The following is a 26,682-nucleotide window of genomic DNA, read 5'->3' on the forward strand; positions in this document are numbered from 1 at the left end:
ACAGGTGTGGACAGTCCAAGTAGTCCCATGGGGGTTCACCTCCCTGTACTCTTGGATGCTTTGTGGGCCCCTGGACTATTGGGTGCATTGTCTGCGCATGGTCACTCATGTGTGTAGTCCACACAGTTTCTCAGGTCCGTGTTTCATGTGGGTATTGGTGTGTATTCTGGGGTATTCGCCACTAGTCTGGGGCAAAGTCATGACTATTGTTGTAGGTGCTGAGTGTAGGTGTGTGAGCCGGATGGGAGTCTGTGGGAACCAGAAATGTACATTCATTCAGGTATTTACATATTTCTCCCATGTTTTGTCTCCCCACCCCTGTGCTCTTGTGTCCTTTGTGTACATCAGCATAATCTGGCGAGGGAGAAGTGGCACCCGCGAGTGGGGATTCAGCGGCCTACGGTTCCAAGGAGGCAGAGTTGGCGGAGGCCAAGGGGGCCAGTGGTTTGGAGGGCGAGGGGAGTACCATGGAGAGGCAACTACAACTGGCGGTAGTGGCTCAGATACCTCCTCCGATGGGAGCTCCCTGGTGGTGGTGGCCCCTAGTGGGCCCACCCACTCTTCTTCATCTTTCGCCACCACCCATGCCATCTCCACCCTCCCAGTTTCTCCCCACCCAGTTGCCCGTTCCCGCTCACCCAGGAGGGTGGGCATTTCCTTCGCTCCAGGCACCTCATCCTCTGCCCCAGTCAGCCCTGCTGCCCTCACGGAGGAGGCTATTGACCTCCAGAGGACCATCTCTGTAGGGCAGACAACCATTGTGAATGCCATCCAGGGGCTAGCATCCCAGATGCAACAGTGCAATGCAATGCATACCTGGAAGGCGTTCACAAGGCCATATCTGACCTACAGAGATCTTTTCAGGCTCTGGCCTCCTCTTTCACGGCAGCCAGTGTCCCTGGACTTTTCATCCCTCCTCCAACCACCTCTATCCCTTCCAGCACCCCACTCCCTTCACCCATCCCAAGCACATGTCCAGACAGCCATGCACGCACATCAACACACAAGATGCACACAGACAAACACAAGCACCACACTTCCCACTACAGGCATACACACACCCAACATACAAAGGCACACACAACAGCATCCACTTCCCCCAATGTGTCCACCTCTCCTGCCTCCCTGTCTGTCACCTCACCATGCACACCCACAAGCATTGCGCCCTCAGTCACTGCTGCTGCCCCCATTCTTGCAGTCACCACAACAGCTGACATCCAGTCATCCACCCCAGACACCATACCTGCACTCAACACAACTACATTGACTGACACATGCAGCACACTCACCAGACCTGCAGACACCCAGACAACAAGCATGTACACTGGCAGTCTGTCTTGTCCCACTGTGTCCAACCCACTCCTCCCAAAACACTCAAACATTCACAGACACTCACACAACACACATCAACCACACATTAGCATTCTGTTCAAGCACCTGCATCCATGCCCAGCACACCTACACCTGGTACAAACACTCCCTCTACCTCCACTCCCACACCTTCCTCCAAATCCATCCCAACTGCCCCTAAGAAACTTTTCCTCTCCTGTGTTGACCTGTTTGAACCCACTGGCCCACCCGTCTCGTCCCTACACTTGCCCATCTCCTTGCCCAGTCCACTCCTTCCACACACAAGTCTGCCCTAGTCCACCCTTCCCATTCCTGTGCCCCTTCCCCAGGGAGGAAGAAGCCCCATATTGACCCAGGTCCCTCTGCCACCCCCGGTCCAAGCCCACTCCCCCACCTTCCAAGGGCAAGCCCAAACCCCCTCCACCTCCCAAACGTAAGCCCAACCCCCCCTTCCAGATGTAAATCCACACCCCCTCCACACCCTGCCCCTGTTCCCTGAGGTGCCTTGCTGCCCCATTGATGTCCCTTTACAGTGGAGTACCCTGTGCACATGTGGGAGCCAAGTCCGGCCTATTTGGGCCCTTCATGGTATTCGGTATGGACTGGCCAATGGCCTTATTCGGACATTACATTCTTCTACTTCTATTAAAGTTTGAGTGCCAAGTGGTGCTGTTGGCACAATATGGTGATGTTTTTCATTGTTTCATTGTGGGTGGGTGGTGTGCACATGTGTGTACTTTGGTGCTGGGCTTTGTTGCCTTGTGTCGGGTAAGTACATCTTGTTCTGGTGTGTATGGTGTGGGATGGTGTGAGGGGTTGGGAATGCGTTGCAGGGTGGGTGGGGTGCGTTTGTAACTGTGCCCTTTCGTCCCATGTGTACTAGGTTGCAGTATTTACCGTTGTCGTCTTCGTCAGCGGTCATGGTCGTGGAGGGATATGGCAAGGAGCAGCACTGGCATTATTTGCAACTCTCTCTCCATGTCTACTCCCGCGTGTTGTGTGTACCTCCGGTGAGTGTTTCCTTTTATTTGGTTCGTTTCCACTAGGCCGTTGTTCCCGCTTCGGAACCGACGGCAGCCCTGTACTTCATTATTTGGTGGGTGGGTAGGACCTTTCCGGCGGCCTCCTCCGTCCTCGTCGCCACTCCATTGCTGGCAGTGTGTGGCTTGACCTCTACTTGTTTCTCATGTGCTTCATTATTTGGCTGTCCAGACCGCCAGCCTGTTGGCGGTAGTTACTGTCAGCGGTAGGGTGATTCCCGCCATGTTCATAATGACCACCTTGATCCTTACACTCAGTGGTCAGGAAAGCAGGAGAGGTTCTGGCGTTACAGCTTCTGATTGTAGTCTTCAAGACAGACATCCTCCTTCCACTTTGGTAATTCTGCTGCTCTCATGGAGGCCTCAGTGGAGCTGGTCGTGGCAGCATGTGAGAAGCCCACCTCAGCACTGCAGTTGACAGTCTAATGGTGAGGCGCTACTGGCCTGCACCAGTGAATCCACCTTTCCTCTTGTTTCTTCAGAGTGTGCCGGGCATCCTGCTCCTCAGCACAATTGGCAGGAACCTTCCCTTTGGTTCCCTTAGACAGAAAGTCTGAACGTCTGGAAGTATGGGGAAAGATTATGTATTTGGCAGGCAGAATTGCACTTAAAACCACTAAATGCCACCTTCCTTCTGGTACAATATACTCATGTATTCGGGACATGGCCCAGCTGGTTACTCTTTGCATTCCAGAGAACATGAGGTCACACTTCTAGGATGTCATCAGGGACTGAGAGAATGCCTCTTCAGAGATTCTCATTAGAATTCTCCTTCTGCCAGCGCAAGTCCTTTTAGCCACGAACTAAGCAGCCCTAAAATCAGCTTTTAAAGCAGTCCATTTGCCGAGCCAGAGGTGTAGGTCATGGAACCCTCGAGCAAGCCTCTTCCTCCTCCTTCCCCATACCAGGAAAGCAGGTCTAGTTCGCTTCCCCGATCCCACATACAGCCTGTGGGAGGGCAGGTGTCCTCCTTTCCACAGGCCTAGAAGGCCATTACCTCGCATCAGTGGGTCCTTCAGATCATATAAAGGTATTACAACCTACCCTTTCTTCAGGCTCCATGTCCTTTCCTTTCCTGCCTTCTTCCCTTTCCCAGACCATCTTTTCTCCCACAGCTAAAAGAAGCCATGAAGTTAGTGCCAAATCAAGAGATCGGGCAAGCATTTTAGTGCTGATGTTTCCTTATTCCCAAGAAGGATGGTAGTCTACATCTAAACCTAGACCTCAGGGACTTCAGGACTTCATCTTCCGATTGGGGTCGTCGGAGAGCTCTGACGACCCCTGTTGGGAGCTCCAGAAGCGGTCCACTGACATTACAAGAGGCCCATTCACTTTTATTATAAAAGTCATAAAGAGAAGATCTTCATTATGAGACCTATTCTCTACATGTCTTTGCTTCACCTAAACAAATTATTTACTTGAATAGCACTGCTTGTTAGGTAGATGAGGATTTTGTTTGTCAGTCCTGATGAATTGTCATTGACTCATTTGTAAGCAGACGTAGGCAAGAAACATGTTGACCTTGTTTTGAACCTGAGATTTATTGATATACTTCCAGGCTCTATATTTGTTTTTAATTTTGGCATGAGTTCTCAGCATAAATACTATTATTTTTATTGATAACCCATTGCCACTTTCAATCTCACTTACCCTAAATCTATCATCTTACCCTTCATCCCTCCTTCTAGCTAGGTGCAGGGCATTACATGTTTGCCTTCTTCAGACAAATCTGGAAAGGAAAAGTTCTCAGTCACAGAGTGCCCTCTTTGGGGCCCGCTTGGCATTGCAGCATCATCCCAGCGAAGCGAACGGTCTGATGATAACACATGCCACCTTGGTGGGTGAGGTCTTGTATATCCAATAAAGGATGTTTTCTCCATCTGACCTAAACACTAATGAAAATACTAAATTAGTACCATCCCTTCACCGGAACAACACACCTTTTTGTATGTTTATTTAAGGACTGGGTGACGTGTGCTGGACCCTATAGTTCCCTTTAGCCCTTCTTTTGTTTCTTGTTCACTTGAATTTCTTCAGCAGGAAGGAGAAGTTCAGGATGCTGACCCTTGCTCAAGTCTCGCTGGCATTGGAAGCTAGAGACTGGATGATGTTACTAGACCTTCGAGGTGTGTGTTTCCACATTCTGGTCCTGCAGTCCATTGGAAGTACTTCTGTTTTGTGGTGAGTTTTTTGCACTACCAGTTTGCAATACTCTCATTTAGTTTGACATCAGCACCTCAGGTCTTTACAAAATTGATGATGGTGGTTGCGGCCCATCTCAGAAGATTAGGCATTCCAGTCGTCCCATAACTGGACAACTGGCTTATCAAAAGGGGTGATGCATTATCTGCAGTTAACAGTCTTGCTACTGTTCGATCTGGGCTTTTGAAACAACGGGTGCAAATCTCACATGGAGCTCTCCCAGTGTCTCCTGTTCATATGGTCAGTTCTGGACACTACCCTTCTCCACGCCCTCCCTCCTACTTTGTAAATTATTGGCATGTAGGAAATAGTCTGATCCTTTCTGGAAGGGATGTGCGCATCTCAGTCCCAAAGGTCTTACAACTGCTAGGTCTGTTGGCTTCCTGCATTCTCCTTGTCACACAGGCATGCTGGTACATGAGGGCTCTGCAGTGGTGCCTCCTCCATCAGTGGTTCCAGCATGGGGAAGGTCTGTTGGACTCTATTGTAATCTCTCGGAGTGCTGCAGCAGGTGTGGTTTGGTGGGGGAATGGGATGAACCTGCACTTTGGGATGGCCTTTAGTCCCAATCCCACTACGGGCATGGTAGTGATGGATGCCTTTATCCTGGGGTAGGGGCTCATCTGGAGAATCTGACTATCAAAAATTCTTTGGTTTCCAATGGAGCTGGTGAGTCACATCAACCTGATGAAACTGTGGGAGATTCAGCTAACTCACAAGGCCTTCCCCTGCTTCATCCATGTTCAGCCCGACCAGTTCTTGATGTGGTACTTGAACAAGCAAGGAGGAGTAGGATTTTATCGCTGTTGCCTAGAGGCATTGAGATATGTCTTTGGCACTCCACAAAGGAATCTGGTTAATAGATAGTCACATTGCAGGGTCGCTGAATGTCAGACCCAACAGCTTGAGATGATGTTTTCTTGATGATAGCAAGTATTATCTCCTCCTGGAAGTAGTCAAGGACATCTTCACCATTGGGGGGGGGGCATTCCTGAAGTGGACTTTTTTCACCTCCCCAAAAAGTGCTCAATGTCAGCAGTTCTCTGCCTTTGAAGGGAGCTTTAAGGGCTGCATTTTAATTGAGGTGGTAACTCGCTGCACTCCTCTTTTCCCTTCAAACCCTTAATTCCTCAGGTTCTTAGGAAAATTCACCAAGAACAGGCCCAAGTCCAGGACTAAGTAATTCTAATTGCCCCGGATTAGCCAAGAAGGGTGTGTTAGGCGAACCTTTAGCACTTCTACCTCTACCCCTGCACAAGTTGTCATTCAGACTGGACATTCTCTCCCAGTCAGAGGGAGTGGTACTGCACCCCAATTTCCAAGGCCTCCAACTTCATGCCTGGAGATTGACTGGTGGCACATAAGCTCATTTCAGCGGTCACCAGAGGTGGTGAATGCAATACTGTTGTCTTGTCGCCCCATCCATGAAATCTGTTTATTCTTGGAAATGAAACAGTTTTGTTTCATGGTGCACAGAAAAAACATAGACCCAATAAAAGCCTGTGTGTCCTAGATCCTGCATACACTCTAGCCCAGACACGACGTGCTCTGGGTACTGTAAAAGGGTATTTGGCTGTGTTATTGGCATTCCTCAGTCTCCCAGATCAGCCTTCTGTGTTCATATCCCTTATTGTGATAAACTTTCTAAAGGGTTTGACTAATCTGTACCTTCTTTGTTATTCCCCAATGGGATCTTAAATTTGTTTTGACTTTTTAAATGGGGTCTCTGTTTGAGCCGCTCCACAGTTGCCAGTTATGTTTGCTTTCCCTCAAAATAGACTTTTTGGTGACAATCACCTCAGCAAGGCAGGTCAATGAGTTGTAAGCCTTGTGTTCACGGCTGCCGTCTGCCACTCACTTCCTTTTTCCATGACAAATTTGTGTTGTGTACTAGGGCTGCTTTCCTTCGTATAGTGGTGACTCCCTTTAACTTAGGCTAGTCCTTCACCCTTCTAACTTCTTCCCCCTCCTCACCTCAAGAAAGAGTGGCTTCATAGGCTAGATCCTAGGGAGGAGGTCAGCTTCCACCCAGATCGCACCAAGGACATACCACTAGATGACCAGCTCTTCATTGGTTACTGCAGTTGGAAGAAAGGCAAAGTGGTCCAGAATCGTATGCTGGTCAGTTGGATCATTCTCTGCATCAAGAACTGCTACGCTTTGGCCAAGAAGAATCCCAGAAGGAATCACAGGTCAATCCACGAGAGCCAAATGTCCAACCTCTTCTCTGTCCAGAGGGTTTTCAATAGCAGAGATGTCAAACCAGCTAGAGGAGCATCCCTACTCAGTTTTGCAAAGCTTTATTGCTTCTGAGCATCCAATGGTCTCTCTTGCAGGACTTCCTCCTTTAGTCATCCATTAACCCTCCTCCTGTATGTGTTACAGGGAATGATTAATAAGGTCCAAATTCAAGTTTGGTACTGCATTGTATACTGTTGATGCCATTCCATCCGCCTGCCTCGATGGTGTGGAAAAAAGGAATTTAAACTGATGTTGTTGCAAGCTAAAGGGCTTCATTGATGTCACAAGTTGTCACTACTGGCAGTGATATGAAGCCAGCGCCTCCTAATAGCTACTTCAGACCTTTGAAGTTTCCTGATCCATTCCAATCTCTGTGATTATTCTAAAGATGATGTGTAGGCTTGTAGATAGATTATCCCCCAGAAAGATTGTTACCGCAGAAAGTAGATATTTAATTAGGCATGTCATTAACTCTTTCATTAGACACGTCAATATTTGCGACCTCCTGTGATTGAATACAAATAAATGAATGCTGCCTACAAGTAACAGCAGACCACAATTGTTATGTTTGCATAATCAATCAGCAATCAGTGCTGCTTTATTTTATTATTTCCCATTCGGGAAAACATTAAGGGCAGGCAATAGTCCCCGCTACCCTTGCTTACTGCCCCTCAAGGCTGCAAACACTATTCACACAAGGGAAGGTGTCCCAAATAGAGATCTATCATTTTGCAAATCAATTAACACATAATTTGAGTTGTCGGTTGTTGATCATTGCTGACGCAAACCACTGATGCGTACTATTGTGAATCGCATCGGAGAAGATTTCCCTTTTATTCCCCCTCTTAATTGCGATTTGGAATTGATCATAAATGCCATATTGAGTGTGGGAAAGGCTTTTTCAACTCACAAAGTGGATTCAGTATATAAAAAGCACTTTCTGCAGTCCCTAGAATTTGCAAATCACTGTTTTGCGACTGCCACAGGACTTTGTATATCTTACACACAAATTACTACTGTGAAAGCTGTAGCAGAAAAGCCAAGTAGTTGCTGAGCCTGTAGTACCTTCCAGTCCAGCATGTAAGGATCCACACACATTATAGACCGAGGTTAGTTAGTGATGTCCCTTAAAATGCTGTGTTTGCCTCACATATGCTCAGAAAAATCCTTTAGTTGAAAATCCAGCAAACCCAGATAATATACAGGCCAAAGTTGCTTTAAAATGCACCTCTTACTAAAAATGTTTCAGGAAGTGTGGTGTGCAGGTAGTACCCAAAAATTGTGTTACAAAGATTTTCAAAGCATGATTTCTGAACATGTGACACTTTCCCTTTGGTGTTCAGACTGTTGTTTTTTCGGCTTGAGTCTAAGGGTAAGAAGAGCAATATTAAATTTAACCTATGTTCCCTTACTCAAACAGCTTAAGTGTTAGAACCACAGACTGTTGTACTTTAGTGGTTTAATGCTTTTTGTTTATTCTGATCAGTGGAAACCCAAAGGAAGCCACCAGTTCAGCTAAAGAAGGATTGCAAGGCAGGACTCCACCTCCCTACTTCTACCATGGCTTCAACACCTCCTACACCTGCAGAGTGAGTACTAAGAAAATCTACTGTAACATAGAAAGTTTGCGCTTTTTCTGTCATTATTCTGCTTGACTTGTCTCTCTCGTTTCATATTAAGAACTATTTTCTCTCATAGGGAGGTGAAGACCCATTTCATGCAGCACCACTTAGCTGAGACCCCACCTGAGATTCGTACAGCATCACACACCAACAGTAGGGGCACTGAAGTCATTTTAGATGTCATGCATTTGAAAACAGAGCCCAACAATGCCTTGCTCCAGCAATTTGAAGTTACACCGGAAGCTTCCACAATTGTGCCCAGGAGTGTGACATTGGAAGGTAGTACCAACCTCCGCATAGACACCACCACAAGAAAACACCTAATGTCATCCATGCTGGACATTCCTGGTCATCCTTCAAATGAACCTGTTGCCACTGAAGACCCATGTTTGCTGACAAAGGATGCGGGCACTGTCTGTGCTGATTACTCTCTGAAGTGGTACCACGAGGCGTCCCAGGGTGTGTGTGTCCGCTTTTGGTACAGAGGCTGTGACGGCAATGCAAACCGCTTTGATACTGAACAGGAGTGCCTCGACGCCTGCATTACCACAAGTATGTTCTTCTCTGAGATTTTTTCTTTCAAATCTAGAATTTAATGTCTAAGTAGGAGCCAGTAATCACAGTGAATGTCTGAGGTGATCACTGATTTAACAGTCAGTTCCATGCTACAGCAAAGCTGACATTACGCTTGGAAGCAGGCTGTGAGCTTCAGTTTAAAACCTGTATTTTTTTGTTTCTTTCAATCTGATAGAGACTTCTAGCTGCAGATTCCTTACCTTAAAATTCCCTGGCGTCAGCTTCGAATCTGGATTTTGTCTGCTGAGCAGTATCCTGCGCACGCCAAGTGGCGTCGTTATGATCCGCGTGATTCGTCTGGGTTCGCATGCGGTCATTGGGGCCGTCTGTGACGTCATGGCCTTCTATATAGGCACCACCCCAGCGCACGTATGTCAGTTCTTTTCCTTCTGTGTCGGTTAAGCGCAGATCTGGAAAGAGCTACCCTTTTTTCGGCCTTTTTGTCAGATTTTTTTGATTGTCTGAACCCTGTCTTCGAGAAAGACTAGATTTAAACCGTGTGGTGCATGTCATCGCACCACGTCAGTTACGGATCCACACCAGGTGTGTCTCTGGTGCCTTGAGAAGGAGCATGATTCAAAGTTGTGTTTTGACTGTCGGGCCATGGTTCTGAAGGCCTTGAGAGAGCGATCTCTCAAGCTTCTAGTGTCCCAGCAGCCGTCTTCTGTTAGCACGACTCAGAGGAGATCACCGTCCCGCTCTAGGAGGAAGTCGCAGCCCCGCTCCAGGAGCCCCAAGTCATCTTCCTTGCATTCAAGATCTTCGGGGCATTTAGGTAAGAGGCACAAAAAGAAGAAGTCCAAGCAGACTTCGACTTCGCCATGCTCGTCTGCCGACGAGGCGTCTAGGGAACGTCGACGTTCCAAGCGCGGCACCACAGAGCCATCGCCAGGGCCGACTCTGCGTCTTCCCCCCTTTCCGGGAACCGGAGCGATCCCTGCTCAAATTAAATAATTTTACGAGACTATGCTCCTTGTTTTTGAGCGGGCTGCACCCTCGGTGGGTCTTCGAGCCCCCCGGGGTCAGCAGGGGTCCCATCGAATTCGACGTTGGCAGATTCAGCCTTGGCGCAGTTGGGGGCCCTGGGATCTGATAGCGGATCCGGACCAGCGGCAGGCCTGACGTCGACACTCCCTCCACCACCGGCGCCCAATGGTGGTGGTAGCCCCATCCTCATTCCGGATGATCCGGAGCTGGAACGATGTCGTACGACGCCAATTCCGACTTCGATGGCGCCAATTAGGCCCAGATCAGTGCCTGAGGCTTATTCCGGACAGTCAGACACAGAAGAGGAGTGGGAGTGGTCTGAGGACCCTTTATAATATGGATTGGAGCATGAACAGGACTGGTATGAGGATATAGGGGAAGCCAGTGGACTGGATACTTCTCCAGATGGTGGCATGCTCTCTCCTCCCGCTGTGGCTACAGAGGAGGGTGCATCTTATGCCATGGTGGTGCTTAGGGCAGCTGAGGTCTTGGACCTAGACTTGCCTACGGGCCAGTCAGGACTACTCTCCTGACAGAGGTGCTGATTCAGCCGGGGGTTGCTACATCAGAGCTGATGTTACCCTTCAATGAAGCCCTCACAGATGTCCTTCTGGGAACATGGTCCAAACCCAGCACAGGGGCTCCTGTGAATAGGGCATTCGGCCACCGCCATAGACCTGCTCCAAACGACCCTTTTTTCCTCACCCCGGAGAGCTTGGTGGTCCAAGCCTCCACTTCCCGTGGTGCCTTCCCTTACGCCCCCTTTAGATAGGGAATCCAGGAGGCTGGATCAACTTGGAAAGAAGTTATTTTCTTACTCCAGCCTGGCATTGAGGTCGGTAAACACCTCTTGCCTATTGGGCTGTTTTTCCCATACTTTATGGGATACGGTGACACAGGTGCTGCCCCAGGCCCAGAGGGCGTACGGGACACTCTCACCCAGGCTGTCAAGGATGGGAGAGATGCAGCCAAGTTTACCATCAGGTGTGGCTTTGACACGAGTGACTCGCTGGGCACAGCGATTTCTTCGACAGTGACCCTCCATCACCATGTCTGGCTATGTTCTACTGGTTTGTCGGGGATGTCCAGTCAAGTTTGATGGACATGCCTTTTGATGGCTAACACCTTTTGTTGAGAAGGCAGACTCTGTGTTTGAGAGGTTCAAGGATTCTCAAGCTACGGCCAGATCCTTGGGCCTTTCAGTGCCGTCTCATCAGCAGTTTGTCTATCGTCCCTTTTGAGGCTTTGGAAGGGGCATGGTACCACACCAGCCACAGGTGTGCCACTGCCCTCCGGCTTCACAGCATCCCGTGTGAGGACGAGGTCATGGTACCTTCAGACCCAAAGGGTCTGGCCAGAGGTCGCCCACCACCCAGCCCCCCTCTTCCACAGCGCTCAAGCCCTCCTAGAATGGTTCACAAGACCATGTCCATCCAGTTGGAGGGAGGATTCAGTTTCATCTCCCTTACTGGCGGTCCATAACATCGGACAAATGGGTCTTGCAGATCACACAGAAGGGCTATTCCCTCCCCTTTCAGCCTTTCCCTCCCTCTATCCCTCCAGTAAAAGAATGGCTATGGAGATCATTTGTTCTTACTCCACGAGGAAGTTACGGCTCTCTTGGCCAAGGGAGCCATAGAAAGGGTCCCAATGTCGGAAGTAGGCAGTGGTTGTTATTCCTTGCTACTTTCTGATTCCCAAAAAGAAAAAGGGCCTTCGGCCTATCCTGGATTTAAGGGACGTCAGTCTCTTCCTCAAGAAGGAGAAATTCAAGATGCTCACTCTTGCTCAGGTCTTGTCTGCCCTAGACCAAGGAGACTGGATGGTAGCGTTGGATTTGCAGGATGCGTATTTTCACATCCCCATTCTGCCCGACCACAGGCGTTACTTGCAGTTCAAGGGGGGCCACGAGCACTTTCAGTTTACTGTGCTCCCCTTTGATCTCACCAGTGCCCCTCGGGTGTTCACCAAAGTGATGGTAGTGGTGGCAGCTCATCTGCGCAGGTTAAGGATTTTAGTTTTCCCCTACCTGGACGACTGGCTGTTGAAGGCTCCGATGCCCCAGGCTCTCGTCTCCCACCTTCAGACTACGGCGGACCTCTTGCATTCACAGGGGTTCACTATAAATGTGCTAAAGTCACACCTTACTCCCTCTCAGTAGCTCCCTTTCATAGGAGCGGTTCTGGACACAGTGCAGTTTCTGGCTTATTCTCCCAGCAGGGAGTCCAGGATATTCAGGTTATGATACCAATGTTTCAGCCTTCATCCTGGATTTCGGTGTGACAGACTCTGAGGCTGTTGGGACTCATGGCTTCCTGCATCCTATTAGTCAAACATGCCAGATTGCATATGAGGGCTCTGCAGTGGGATATGAAGTTCCAGTGGGCACAGCATCAGGGAAATCTTACCAACATGGTTCAGATCTTGGAGCTAACTGCAAAGGATCTGCAGTGGTGGATAGTGAACTGCGATTGGGTCAAAGGTAGACGCCTCATCCTTCCCCAACCAGATCTTACAGTAGTGACAGATGCGTCACTTCTGGGATGGAGCGGCCATCTGGGAGAGGTGGAGATCAGGAGCCTCTGGTCTCCGACGGAAACCTGGCTCCATATCAATTTTTTGGAGCTCCGGGTGATCCGGCTAGCATTAAAGGCATTTCTTCCTGTTGTGAAAAGGAAGATAGTGCAGGTGTTCACAGAGAATACTACTGCAATGTGGTACTGCAACGAGCAGGGCTGTGTGGGGTCGTGGACCCTTTGTCAAGAGGCTCTATGTCTCTGGAGGTGGCTGGAACACCAGGGCATAACCCTGGTGGTTCAACATCTGGCAGGTTCTTTGAATGCCAAAGCGGACAAACTCAACCGGAGATGCTTAACAGATCACAAATGGTGTCTCCATTCGGAGGTGGCGCAAGGACTCTTTCAGCAGTGGGGAGAGCCTTGGTTAGATCTGTTCAACTCCGAGGAGAACGTGCAATGTCAATAGTTTTGCACGTTGGAGTTTCCAAGGCAGCTATCGCTAGGCGTCGCTTTTCGTCGTGAGTGGAGTTCAGACATCCGATACGCCTTTCCGCCCATACCTCTTCTGCCCAGAGCTCTCAAGAAAATCAAGAACGACTGGGCCCATGTAATCCTAATGGCTCCGGATTGGGCACGAAGAGTCTGGTATCCAGAGCTTCTCAAAATAAACATCAATCCTCCAATCACGTTGCCTCTTCGGGAGGATCTTCTGTCGCAGCAGCTCTGGAAGGTTCTCCACCGGAACCTGTCAACTCTGCGGCTTCATGTGTGGAGATTGAGAGGCGGCAGTTGATGGTTTATGACCTCCCTCCTGAAGTCTGTGATGTCATTCTGGCAGCCAGGCGTCCCTCTACTAAGACGGTTTACACCTGCCTTTGGAAACATTTTCTAATATATTGTATAGAGAGGTCTATTGATCCTCTTCCTTCTCTTTCTAATATCCTCCTTTTCATTCTGACACTCGCCCGACAGGGTTCCTCCTTAGGGACTCTTAAGGGCTATCTTTCTGCCTTTTCGGCTTTTCTTCACTTGCCTGATCAACAGTCTTTGTTTAAGTCTCCTATTGTACAGATAATCTTAAAAGGGATTGTACACATGTTTCCATCTACGCCGTTTGTTATTCCCCGGTGGGACCTTAATCTAGTGCTTACTTCTCTTATGTGTGCTCCTTTTGCCTCTCTGGCTGCTCACTATCAAAACAGCCTTCTTAGTGGCGATCACATCTGCCGGGAGACTAAGTGAGATGTAGGCTTTATCATCAAAACAGCTGTATCTCACAATATATCCTGATAAGGTAGTCCTCAGAACTCGTGCCTCTTTCCTCCCCAAGGTGGTGACCCCTTTCCATCTATGTCAGAATATCACCCTGCCTGCCTTCTTTACTCCACCGCATCCCTCTAAAGAAGAGGAGCGTCTCCACTGTCTGGACCCAAAAAGAGCATTGTCGTTCTACCTTGACCGCACAAAAGACGGTGGATGACCAACTCTTTGTGGGATACGTTGGGGCAAAGAAGGGCCAGGCAGTCCAGAAACAAACCATTACGCGCTGGGTCATTCTCTGTATTAAAATCTGCTAAACATTGGTAAGAAGCAGCCTCCTGAGGGCTTGAGAGCTCACTCTACATGAGGGAAAGCTGCTACCATGGCGTTAGCTAGAGGCGTGCCGGTTCTAGACATTTGCCAGGCGGCAATGTGGGCTTCCTTGCACACGTTCGCAAGACACTACTGCCTAGATAGCCAGGTGACAAGAGAGGGGTGTTTTCTCGCTCGGTCCTGCAGGATTTCCTTGTTTAAAGTAAATCTTCGCAGCCCCCCGCCAGCTAGAAGTCTCTATCAGATGAACAAATTACTTACCTTTGGTAACGAATTATCTGGTAGAGACTCTATCTAGCTGCAGATTCCTTGCACCCACCCAGGTTTCCCCGCTCTGTGGATATATACTGTGTTTTTTCAGATTTTCACCCTTTCTCCAGGGCATGTCATTTTGCTCAGACAATCAAAAAAAAAGTTGGTCCTTCCGTGACTCTGTGCTTCTGGCGTGGGAAGTGTTGGAAAAGAGATAACGTATGCGTGCCAGGGTGGTGCCTACATAGAAGTCCGTGACATCACAGACGGCTCCAACAGCACTGACGATGCCACACGGAGCCAGACGACGCACGTGGATCCGAACGACGGCACCAGACGGCGCACGCAGTGTACTTCTCAGCAGAAAAATTCCAGATTCGAAGCTGACGCCAGGGAATTCTAAGGTAAGGAATCTGCAGCTAGATAGAGTCTCTACCAGATAATTTGTTACCGAAGGTAAGTAACTTGTTCTTCATGCACATTGCTCTTTAGGATGCACTCAGTGACATTCATCGCTAGTAGAAGAAGGCTGCTAAATAAAATTAGCTGGCCTTAAAGCAGGCCTCCAAAAATCATGGAAATGTTACCTGATCTGCAGGTCTAGTGACTTGAATGATCTACTTGACCTAACTGTAATGTACTTGACCTATAAACTGCTCTCAAATTATGTGATCTTAGGTAAATATTTTATTTTACAGAGCCACCTTTTGCTTTATTATTACAAATGAGTACCTTCAAATATGTGGGGTCAGCATTTCTTCTGTAGAAAAAACTCTTTTGTTTAATTTAATAGACTAAGGGGGTCATTCTGACCCTGGCGGTCATGGACTGCCAGGGCCAACGACCGCGGAAGCACCGCCAACAGGCTGGCGGTGCTTCCGGGGGCATTCTGACCGCGGCGGTAAAGCCGCGGTCAGAAAAGGGAAGCCGGCGGTTTCCCGCCGGCTTCCCGCTGCCCCAGGGAATCCTCCACGGCGGCGCTGCAAGCAGCGCCGCCATGGGGATTCCGACCCCCTTCCCGCCAGCCGGGTTCTGGCGGTTTTCACCGCCAGAACCTGGCTGGCGGGAACGGGTGTCGTGGGGCCCCTGGGGCCCCCTGCAGTGCCCATGCCACTGGCATGGGCACTGCAGGGGCCCCCTAACAGGGCCCCACATAGATTTTCAGTGTCTGCGTGGCAGACACTGAAAATCGCGACGGGTGCAACTGCACCCGTCGCACCCCTTCCACTCCGCCGGCTCCATTCGGAGCCGGCATCCTCGTGGAAGGGGGTTTCCCGCTGGGCGGGCGGACGGCCTTCTGGCGGTCGCCCGCCAGCCCAGTGGGAAACTCAGAATGACCGCCGCGGTCTTTGGACCGCGGTACGGTCTTCTGGCGGTTCCCGCCAGGCGGGCGGCTTCCTCCGCCAGCGGAGGTCAGAATGACCCCCTAACAGTCTGATTTAGATATTGATGGAGGGGTTACTCCGTCACAACAGTGGCTGATATCCTGTCCACCGAAATCTAAATCCCAATAATTCCTACGGGATTTAGATTTTGGTGGATGGGATATCTGACACCCATGTGAATAACCAATTTGCCAATATCTAAATTATACCCTAGGTCTTTGCTCCATGTATAATAAGAATCTAGCCCACATATAGGGTATGCATGATCCCTGACTTGCCTCTTAGGCCACTGTTAGAAATGGGGTCTCTAGATGGCAGTGACTTGCGACCCTGTCCAAGTAGGGACTCTCACTCTAGTCAGGGTATGGGAGTCACACAGCTAAGATAACCCCTGCTTACCCCCTTGGTACTTGGCTCAAGCATTTATGCTCATCTCAGGGGCAATGTGTAAAGTATTTGTACACACACCCACAGTAACACAGTGAAAATTCCACACCAGTTTAGAAAAATAGCCAATATTTATCTGAGTAAAACAAGACCAAACAACAACAATCCAACATACACAAGTAAAGATATTAATTTTCAAAGATTAAATGTAGTATATCGCTTAGAAACACAATTGCTCCAAGTAGTGCTATCACAACAGCTTGAAAGAGATGCTTCCAACAGTCCAGCGCTACCCGCGAGGGAGCATGACTGGCCACGGAGTCGTGTAGCTTGGAAAACAATGAGCAGACAAATATTTTGCACAGTGTCTGGGAGGTGAGGTAACTCTGGTGCTGGTGATGTTGCAGCATTGGTTCCTTATTGCCACCGGGGAGGCAAGGCTTTGGTTCCTTACTGCTAGGCAGGGAAGGTAAAGCATCAATTCCTTATGGTTGCAGAGGAGGTGACTCCAGCCAGTCAAGACGCGAGGTGAGGTGTTGTGGTCACACTATGGGGTCACAGTTGAGGTGGCAGAGTCGGGTGCCACGGACTTTCGTGACATAGCACTCTGGACTCATGCGGTGGCAGAACTTGGGAGGTGGTGCAGCGGCATCAGACCTCCGTTATAGGTTGCATTTGTTGCACTCAAAGGAGACCATGGCTCCGATGAAGGCAATGGTGCAGGCTCAGAGAGTGGTGGCCGTTCCGAAGTCGTTCCAGAAGTCGATGTACTAGTTTCTTCCTTGTTGCACCAGAACTCACTCCCAAGGGCCCAGGAACTGGAATTGGTACCACTTGGCAAGTCAGGACTCTCAGCAAAAGATCTCATGCGCTGACAGATGAAGTCTTTGATGTCCCTGAGACTTCTTTACAAAAGGCAAGCTCAGTCCAAGCCCTTGGAGAAACTTTTGAAGCAGGATGTAGAAGCCAGGTCCTTTCACTCCCAGGACAGAAGCAGCAACCAGCAGGCCAGCACAACAAAGCAACAGGAAGAGTGACAGTCCCTCCTACAGCATCCAGCTCTTCTTCCTGGCAGAATTTCCTCAGTCCAGAAGGATTCTAACTATGTGGTGTCAGAGGTCCAGTACTCATACCCATTTCTGTCTTTGAAGTAGGCAGACTTAAAAGAGACATTTATGTTGTGCACAAGATCCTGCCTTTCCCTGCCCAGCCCCATGAAACACTCCAGGGGGTTGGAGACTGCTTTGTGAGAGGACAGGTACAACCCTATGTTGGTGCAAGTGTCAGCTCATCCCAACACTCTAGCTCAAGAAGATCAATCAGCCTTGTGATGGGCTATGAGGATATGCAGAGCACACCTCAGGTCTCTTTGTGTGACTCTCTAGAGTGCATGCACAAACAGCCCAACTGTCATCCTGACCAAGACTGATCAGCAGACACGCAGATGCACAGAATGGTTAAGCAAAGAAATGCCCACTTTCTAAAAGTGGCATTTTCAAACTCATAGCTAAAAAAACAAACCAACTTCACAAAATGATGTATTTTTAAATTGTGAGTTCAGAGACTCCAGACTCAAAATCTCTATCTGCTCTCAATGGGAAACTACATTTAGAAGATATTTCAAGGTAATTCCCATGATACCTTATGGGAGAGATAATCTTTGCAACAGTGAAACAAATTTAGCAGTATTTCAGTATCAGGACACGTAAACCAAACCAGTACATGTCCTACCTTTTAAATAAACTGTATCCTACCCAGGGGAATACCTTGGGCCTACTTTAGGGGTGACTTACATGTAGTAAAAGGGAAGTTTTGAGCCTGGCAAGTGGGTGCACTTGCCAGAAAACTGCATACACAGACACTACAGTGGCAGGTCTGAGACATGTTTACAGGGCTACTCATGTGGGTGGTGAAATCAGTGCTGCAGGCCTAATAGTAGCATTTGATTTACAGGCCCTGGGCACCCATAGTGCACTTTACTAGCGACTTACTAGTAAATAAGATATGCAAACCATGCATAAACCATTCACCAATACAATTTGCACATGGAGCACTTGCACTTTAGCACTGGTCAGCAGTGGTAAAGTGCCCAGATTCCTAAATCAAGCAAAAACTAAATTCAGCATAGAATCACAAACAGGAGGTCAGAAGCCAAAAGATGGGGGAAACCACACCAAGAGCTGACAAGTCTAACAGCCACTGATCGTATTGCCATCAGGGCACTGTTAGGAATGTTACCCAGCTCAAGCTTAAAAACTCACTAAATATATAACTTAAGCATCAAATGATAGCACACTGTCATTTACAAACACCACATTTTAAATTTAAATGGCCACAAACCTCCCCACTAACATGCATTTTTACTTATAAAACTTTATAGCATGTAGATAATAATCTGTGGAAATTGGGTTCAGTAGAAATATTTATCTTTTACACATTGTCGGAAGCTGGCTCTCTAAACAGTGCACTAAATTGATGTACACTGTGCAGAGAGTCCAGTGGATCCCCAAAGGCTTGCAGAGGCATAAATAGATAGGTCTAGTGCTCTTTTTATGGTAGTGTGGGCGAGCAGTTAGGCTTAACAAGGAGTTGTGTTAAGCATTTGTTGTACTCACAGAAGCAATAAATGAGACACCTACTCAAAGAATAAATGTGAGACCAATTTAGAAAAAATTACAGTTGCTTTTATATTTGCTTTGAAACAAATAACTTTGTTATAATGTAAGCAGCTTTTAAATGAAAAATACTTTGCTGTTTCAAAAATCGACACAGTGCATTCGTCAGAGTCTTTAATGTTAACCTGTGGGAGGAAAACCAAAACGCAGTTGCACAGGTAAGTACATGACTTACAGTCCCAGGCTTCAGAATTTTTGACTAGCACCAGGCAAGGTTCAGGTTGGTACCAAGAATGCACCCACACTGGCATTGGGCGGCTCGGTGTGGAGGTCAGAGTTGGTGCCCAATGTTAATCAATGGAGTCTGGTGGGGGAGGGGGAGGTTGAAGACATGCTGCACCCAGGGTAAGTACAAGAGGTGTCAAAGGTTGGTCTCTGGGGGATGAGAGGCGACAAGGCAGCACCAAACTCAAACCCTCAGCGGCACAGGGGTGGCCAGGAGCAAAGTGCCAGCACAGTGTTGGGTGGCCAATGCTATCCAAAGGAGATAGGGGGTATCCGCTGCAGTGCTGCTTACAGATGAGTAAAGCAGGGTCAACTGTCAGTCTCCAAGGGTTGAGATAAGTACAAGGGGGGGCCACAAGGGAGCACTAAACTTACACCCTTAGCAGCACAGGGGCAGCCTTTTGCAGAGTGCCAACACAGCATAGGGGGTTGTGTGTCAGAATAATGCAGTTCTTTAGCACGCCTGCCTTGAGAACGCGGCCAAACGACTTGCCTTGGGGAAAGCACTGGACTTTGGAATAGTATAGTTTACTATTCCAACTCCAGTCAGTGCCACAGTAGTGAAAGTGCTGGACTTAAAGTCCAACATCAGTCCAACAACACTTTCCCTAAGGCAAGTCGTTGTAATGACTTGAGTGGTAAAGGAATGCATTGTAAAGACGCATTTGTGGTTCAGGCTGCGTTGTAAAGGCACAACGTGACTCGAGCCGCGTTGTTTAAGCTATTTCCCAGCATAGGGTGCTTAATGTTATTCAATTAAGGAGGTCACTTTCAGAAATGGGCTGCTGGCTCTGGCCAGGAGGCCGTTAGAGGTCAAACCATAGCCGCCCAGGTAAGTGGAGATGCCAGGGGTCATAGAGACCCCGACGTTCCAGCTCCACAAAGCCTAGGGACTCTGGGTGCAGGGGTGTCTTTTGGCATCAGAAACAACTTACTAGGCTGGTTGTAGTCAGGGGGAGTCCTCGGAATTAGGCTGCAGGTGTTGCTGTGGTGTCCGACAGGAGTCAGCCCACAGTCGTCTCTTGGTCAGAAGTGCTGGGGAACATTCACTGGACTGGTGGGCAAACTTGGGCCAGGGGCGTTGGGTGCTGAGGTGGTTCCAGGAGGCAGCTTTAAGGTTCCTCAGGCAGACTTATTCTTTAGAGATGGTTTCTTTTGGACTGATCCACTGTCCACAGGAGTTCTAGGTCTTTATCAAAGGCATGCACTCCTCCCAGGGCTTTGGAAGTCGCTGGGCTGCAGAACAAGTCGTCTTCTGGGTGAAGGTTTTTTGAAGGCTACAGACAGGTCAGTAGGGCTGGGGACAAGTCAGGTGGTGTCTTCAGTCTTCTCTGCTGGGTGACTTCTGTGTTTTCCGACTCTTCTTAGATCAACAGGAATCTGAGTTCTAGGGTTTAGGGGGGCTACCTAAACACTGAATGTAGGGGTGTTACAGGGAGGGCCAGGTGGTTGCCAATGGGCTACTCACCTTTAGAGTGACTACACCCTTCTTATGACCACTTCCTTTGGGAAGTGGGCAAAGCCCTAACCCTATTAACCTAATTTCTTCCACACAAGATGGAGGAATTTAAAAAGTAGTGTCCACTTTAGCTTGTCCATCCTGGGGGAGGACTTGTAGGAAAGTGTGGTTTGTCTGTTTGCACTGGGATCCTGCTAACCAGGACCTAGTGATTGTGCTCTTTCCCACTAAATGTGGTTGCCTAGGACTTTGCACACACCACAATCGGCATACTGGTGCCCCCTTATAAGTCCCTAGTATTTGGTACTTAGCTACTGGGGCACCAGGGGTTCCCCATGGGCTGCAGCATGTATTGTGCCACCCATGGGAGCCCATGCAAAATGCATCTGGAGGTCACTGCACCAGGTCACTGTAAGTCACCCCCATGGTAGGCCCTCCTAGCCCAGAGGGCAAGGTGCAGGTCCCTGTGTGTGAGGGCACCTCTCCATGAGCAGAGGTGCCCCTATGAACTCCAGTTCCATTGCACTGGATTTTGTAAGTGTGGGGAAGCCATTTTATCTGTGTCACTACCTGTGCCCAGCTACATAATGGTAACTCCAAACCAGGGCATGTTTGGTATCAAACATGTCGGAATCATACCCCAATACTGTTGCCATTATTGGTTGTATGATTCCATGCACTCTGCGGGCACCTTAGAGGCCCCCCAGTATTGCTCAAACCAGTCTTCTAGGGTTTTCCAGGCAGCCTGCACTGCTGCCACCCTTCAGACAGGGTTCTGCTGTCCAGCTTCTTGACCAGCTCAAGGAGGGAAAGGCACAACAATGGATTTCCTGTAGCAGAGGGCGGCAACACCCTCTCAATTGGAAATAGGTGTTACAAGGCTTAAAAGCCACTGGTGTGCTTTGAAGGGCACATTTGGTGTCGACCTCGCATAAACCGGTTTGTACCGTTTCAGGCACCCCTGGTTCCTGCCCTGACACAAAAGTGGACAAAGGAAAGGGGAGTGACTACTCCCCTGTCCATCACCACCCTAGCGATGGTGCTCAGAGCTCTTCCAGGTGGCCACTCCATTCTGCCATCTTGAAACCAAGATGTGCAGAGGCCTCTGGGAGCATCTGAGTGACCAGGTCAGGCAGGTGATGTCACAGCCCCCTCCTGATAGGTGGTGACCTTGCTTGGTGACCAGTCCCACTTTTAGGGCTATTTAGGGACTCCCTTGCAGGTGGGTCCTCAGATTCGAGATGCAAGATTCCACTAGGACTCCTCTGCATTGTTTACTTCATCTCTGGCCACTGGAACCGCAACTGGACTCTTTAGGAACCGGCAAACTGCAACTCCGGCGACGACTTCACTGTGCAACATTTTTTCTCCAACCCTTTCCAGCAACTGCAACATTTCCCCTGCCATACATCCTCTGTGGTTGACGAGACTTCAGCCTGCACCAAGAAGCAAGAAGGATTCTCACTTGGAGTGAAGAGTCACTCCTCTGCATCTGCGGGCACCAACTGCAAAGACAAAAAGAACAAGTGATGGATGGAATGCTGCGCACTGTCAAATATTCACCCCCTGTACAGAGATCTGGGCCTAAAATCCATTGTTTATGTTGCTGCCCATGCCATTCCAGTTTGGACCCAGCCATATGCAAATCAGTCTTTACCCTGTTCCCCATGGGAACAGTCCAGCCCGAACTGCCAGGCCAGCTGCAAAGACGTCTGGCTGCGTAGATCTCTTCTCCTCTGGAACTGCGTGCATCCTGCATCACAGGTGGTGGTCTGGAGTGGTCCCCTTGGTCCTCTTTGCCCACTGTCCAACTTGCGAGATGGTAATCACCTGCCTCTCCTTTCAGGACAGTACCCCTGTGCACCATGACTCTTGCAGCTACCAAGGCTTGTTTTGCTTCTGCTCCAAGGGATCTTCAGGCTCAGTTTAGCCCTACCTCCAGCACTTCAATCTGCCAAGCACAGTCTCCTCTCTGCTGCTTAAGCGATGTGGGACTCCTCTTCATGTATTCTGACTGGGCCTCACTGTAACTTGTACCTGCTGCCAGTGGGTTGCCTGTGGGGGCCGCAACAGCTTCTGTTGTCTCTCCCGACTACTGAGGGTCTTCTTGGACTCCCCTCCAAGCACCGAGTCCCCTGGGCCTTGCTGGTCCCCTTAAGTCTTGCAGCTTTTTTTTTTTTTACTCCTCTTGTATTTGCCAAGGCTAGTTGGTGGTTCTCCTGCACCACTGGCCATCTGCGACCCAATAACTGAAGTGGGACACCATCTGCACCACTCCTCTTCAGCTCCTGGGCTCCACAGCTGGTCTTCTACTCCCCTTGTCAACCTAGTTCTACATCCACAGAAGGTTGGGTAGTGGCTCCTGATCACACTGGACACTCCATCTTCTGGACTGGACTCTGACCCCTTCTTTTGCAGGTCCTCTTCTAATGGAATCTACCTTTGGTTTCTTCTTGCCTGGTCCTGTTCTTGCAAAATCCTTTTTCTAAATCCTCATGTTAGTCCTTGGGAAGACCAGGTACTTACCTCTGCTCTACTCATGTACTCACCTCTTGGAGTTCCTAGTTCTTCCAGCTCCCCTCTAACAACTCCACATCCTTGGGTGGGGGACTGCATCTTAGTAAATGGTTTGGCCCTCCTTTAGGGCCCTTTCTATTGTTAATAAGTGTTGCCAATGCTATTTGTTGCTATGCTAATTTCTGACTGCTATTGTGTGTGTGTATATATATATATATATATACATATATATATATATATAGGGTGTACTTACCTCCAGTTGGGGGGACTGCCTATAAGTAATATAGTGTTGTGTTACTGTAATAAAGTACCTTTATTTTTGTAACACTGTGGTGTGGTTCTTTTATTTGTGATCCGTTGCTGTGTGACTATAGTGGTATTCAATAAGCTTTGTATGTCTCCTAGATAACTCTTGACTGCTCATTCACAACTACCTCTAGAGAGCCCTGGCTTCCTAGACACTGCCTACACTTCACTAATGGGGGATACCTGGGCCTGGTATAAGGTGACAACACCATAGGTGTCTACAACACACCAGGCCAGCTTCCTACAGGACTGACATGGGCACCATCTGGAGAGATCTGGGTTGCATTACAAAGGCTTTTTAAGCTCCTCACCCTGGAATGTCCATCTTGCCTGGCAGAGTAAGTAACACCTCTGCCCAGTGAAGGCTTTTGTTTCTGGGCCTCAAAAGAACTGGCTGTCACGGTGGGGTTCCAGAAATGTGTCTTTGGTGGCTGAACTGGTCAGGACTAGTCAGTCAGGTCACTAGTAGCTGGTAGATTTTCAGGAGGCACCTCTAAGGTGCATTTTTAAATACAAATATCACTAGGGTCAGTGAGGGTTTATTATTCTGAGATGTTTGATACCAAACATCCCAGGATTCAGAGAAGCCATCATGTACCTGGGGAACTCTTAATGACCAGTGTCCAAATGGCTTCCCTGTACACTTACAATGTCTGAGAATCGAAAAAAACATAACAGGGGCATATATGCTCATTCAGATATGCCCTCACATGTAATATAATGCACCCTGTCTTAGGACTGCAAGGCCTGCTAGAGGGGTGACTTACATATATTGCATGCAGTGTTTTAGTCTGTGTGACATTTTGTGTTTTCAATTTTGAGAGCACCTTGTCTGCCATGCAGACAGTGAAAACTGCGACGGGTGCAACTGCATCCGTCGCACGGCCGCCAGACCGCCGGCTCCATTTGGAGCCGGCTCCTGTGTTGCAGCCGAGATCCCCGCTGGGCCAGCAGGAGGAAACCAGGTTACCGCCCGCCGGCTCAGCAGGGATCTCCTGAGGGCCGCGGCGGGAGTGCAGCTGCATTGGCGGCCGCCCGGCGGTCCAACTTTGGCGGGCGGCTTCAGCCGGCCGCCAAGGTTGTAATGAGGGCCTATGTTTGTTAGGGAATAAATCCTGTTGGACAGAGTGTTCATGCCGTTATCGACAACAACTAAAGCCTTGTCAGTTGAATGGTGTCATTTAAAAAGATCATTTGCACAGGAATCAGGCATGCTCCAAATAGAGCTTCCCTACCTTGTATTTGCCAATCTTGTGTTCCCCATACACTCTTTAAATCAACAGTGTTCTCCAGTATTCGTAACCTTCAACTGCAAGATGGGAACCAAAGGAATCTGAATAAATCAGCTATCTATCAGTTAGCAAATTTTCCTGATTTTGGAAGGAGGTAACTTGAAATAATATGACTCAGGATGTTTTGTGTCATTCCCAGAAAAATAAGTGAATTTATCTGAATAAAGTTTTGGGCTCCCCACTGGTGGTGTTGAACAGTGTTACCACTGTGTATAGTTAAGTACTGGTCTGTGTCTAGTCGCACAGTGCAGGTAGTAATGTCCCCAGTTATTATAACAGAACATTTCCCCATAATTCATTGTATATCTATATAGATCATCACTTTCAAATACCAAATAGTCCTTCATTTCAGTTAACATAGAAGCAACTGTCTGGACATCCCAATCATCTGATACAACACCAGATGTAATTACATCTGTCATAGAAATTTTGAATACATATGGTATTTGAATGACCTCAGTAGGCCCGTATATATCAAACGGAACATTGTCCTACACAATCCCATCAGGAATTGGTACAGCTGAAATGTTCACAAGGGACAAGTCTCTTTGGACCTTATGTGAGGAACAATATGGAGTTAAGACTTCATCCACAAGCTCAACTGAGGAGCATTCAGGAAGATAATGACCATTTATGAGCAAAAAGAAAACAGTCACGAAACCAATCCATAGCAACAATGCAAAAAATGTCAAGCAGAACCATTAATAGTTCCAAGGGTGAGTTACATAGTTATGTTTAATATTGGATTACTGGAGTGGATGAGTCTGAAGAAAAGTCATCAATGTTGATGAAATAACCCGACGCTCTTGTTGAAGTGGTAACTGGAAGAGATAATTTTCCGCTCTCCCCACGTCGAGCAGGTATTTGTAGCTTTGTTGGACATGCTTGTGTAGTCAGAAGTAGTGTTGTTATTTCTGCTTTGAAGAGGTATATCCTGTTGGGTAGTGAGAGGGGACCCGGAACTACCCAAGGGACCTCTGGGACTAATGTGCAGGATCAGCCACATAGTGTAGTTTGACGTTGTCAATGGAAATTAATCTGTTTGCTTTGAAACCAGGCAGCGGTGGGAGGATGACAGTTCTAGTACCTTGTACTCCCAGGACTGGGACCTGTGCTCTGTAGGGTGGACCGAATTCCTTCTTCACAGCGATCTTCTCACAAACCAGATCCCCAACTTTAGTAATCCAGCCTGTGGAAGTTTTTGGTAAGTCCCTTATTCCTAAAGTGGCAGCACTGGTGGATAATTTATCATCACAAAATTCCTGAAGCTCCTGTAAAACAGTGAGACATTCATTTATGTCGAAAGGTGTGTCTGCTGCCACCAAACCAGGGCCATCAAGATCTGGGACATACATAGGCATCTCAAAGAGAACCTCATAGGGAGTGCATACCCCCAAGGACCCTCTTTGCAGATTATTCGGTGCTCTCTGGACTCCATATAGGTGATGAAGCCAGCTGTGGCCAGAACCTAATATTCTAGCTGTTAAGGACTGCTTTAGATCACGGTTCCGCCTCTCCACGACCAAATTTCCCTCGGGATGGTATGGTGAGGAGTAATGGAGTTCAACACCCATCGTCCCCATGGTATCCCTGAATGCCTTAGAGGCAAATGCAGGGTCCTGGTCCGAATCGAATGCTGCTACCGCATATGTACCAATAAAGATCAGCAAGTCTTTTATAACAGTTTGAGCGCCATCCGACCGCCAAGGCCATACCCACAGAAATCTAGAACTTTGTATGCACCATCAGGTTGGAGTGGGCCGCAGTGGTCCAGGTACACACATGGTAGTGGCCTGCTGGACAATAAGAGGGATGTCTGCGGTGGGCGTTTGATGTTTGAGCCCTTAATTTGCTGGCACATGTCACAACAAAGAATGAACTGTTTCATCTGTTTGTATAGACCTGGCCACCTGAAGCGTTTCTGTAAGAGTGTTACTGTGGCCGAGATACCAGCATGTGCAGAAGCGACACCCTCATGCACTGCTTTTATTAGATCTAATCTCTCATCTTCGTTGGGGATCGCTCGATCTCCAACCCCATGAAGTGTTGCAGAA

General features: G+C 48.5%; 1 protein-coding gene across 1 annotated transcript in view; it reads left to right on the forward strand.

Annotated features, from left to right (window-relative positions):
- The window catches only part of LOC138265861 (collagen alpha-6(VI) chain-like), a 228,723-nt gene that overhangs the window by 170,475 nt on the left and 31,566 nt on the right, over window positions 1–26,682 (forward strand). The window contains exons 4-5 of the mRNA XM_069213966.1: window positions 8,320–8,422; window positions 8,532–9,007. Coding sequence (XP_069070067.1) covers window positions 8,320–8,422; window positions 8,532–9,007 — 579 coding nt within the window. The remainder of the gene's footprint in view (window positions 1–8,319; window positions 8,423–8,531; window positions 9,008–26,682) is intronic.

The sequence above is a fragment of the Pleurodeles waltl genome, chromosome 11 (genome assembly GCF_031143425.1).
Source record: "Pleurodeles waltl isolate 20211129_DDA chromosome 11, aPleWal1.hap1.20221129, whole genome shotgun sequence".
NCBI classification, from domain to species: domain Eukaryota; kingdom Metazoa; phylum Chordata; class Amphibia; order Caudata; family Salamandridae; genus Pleurodeles; species Pleurodeles waltl.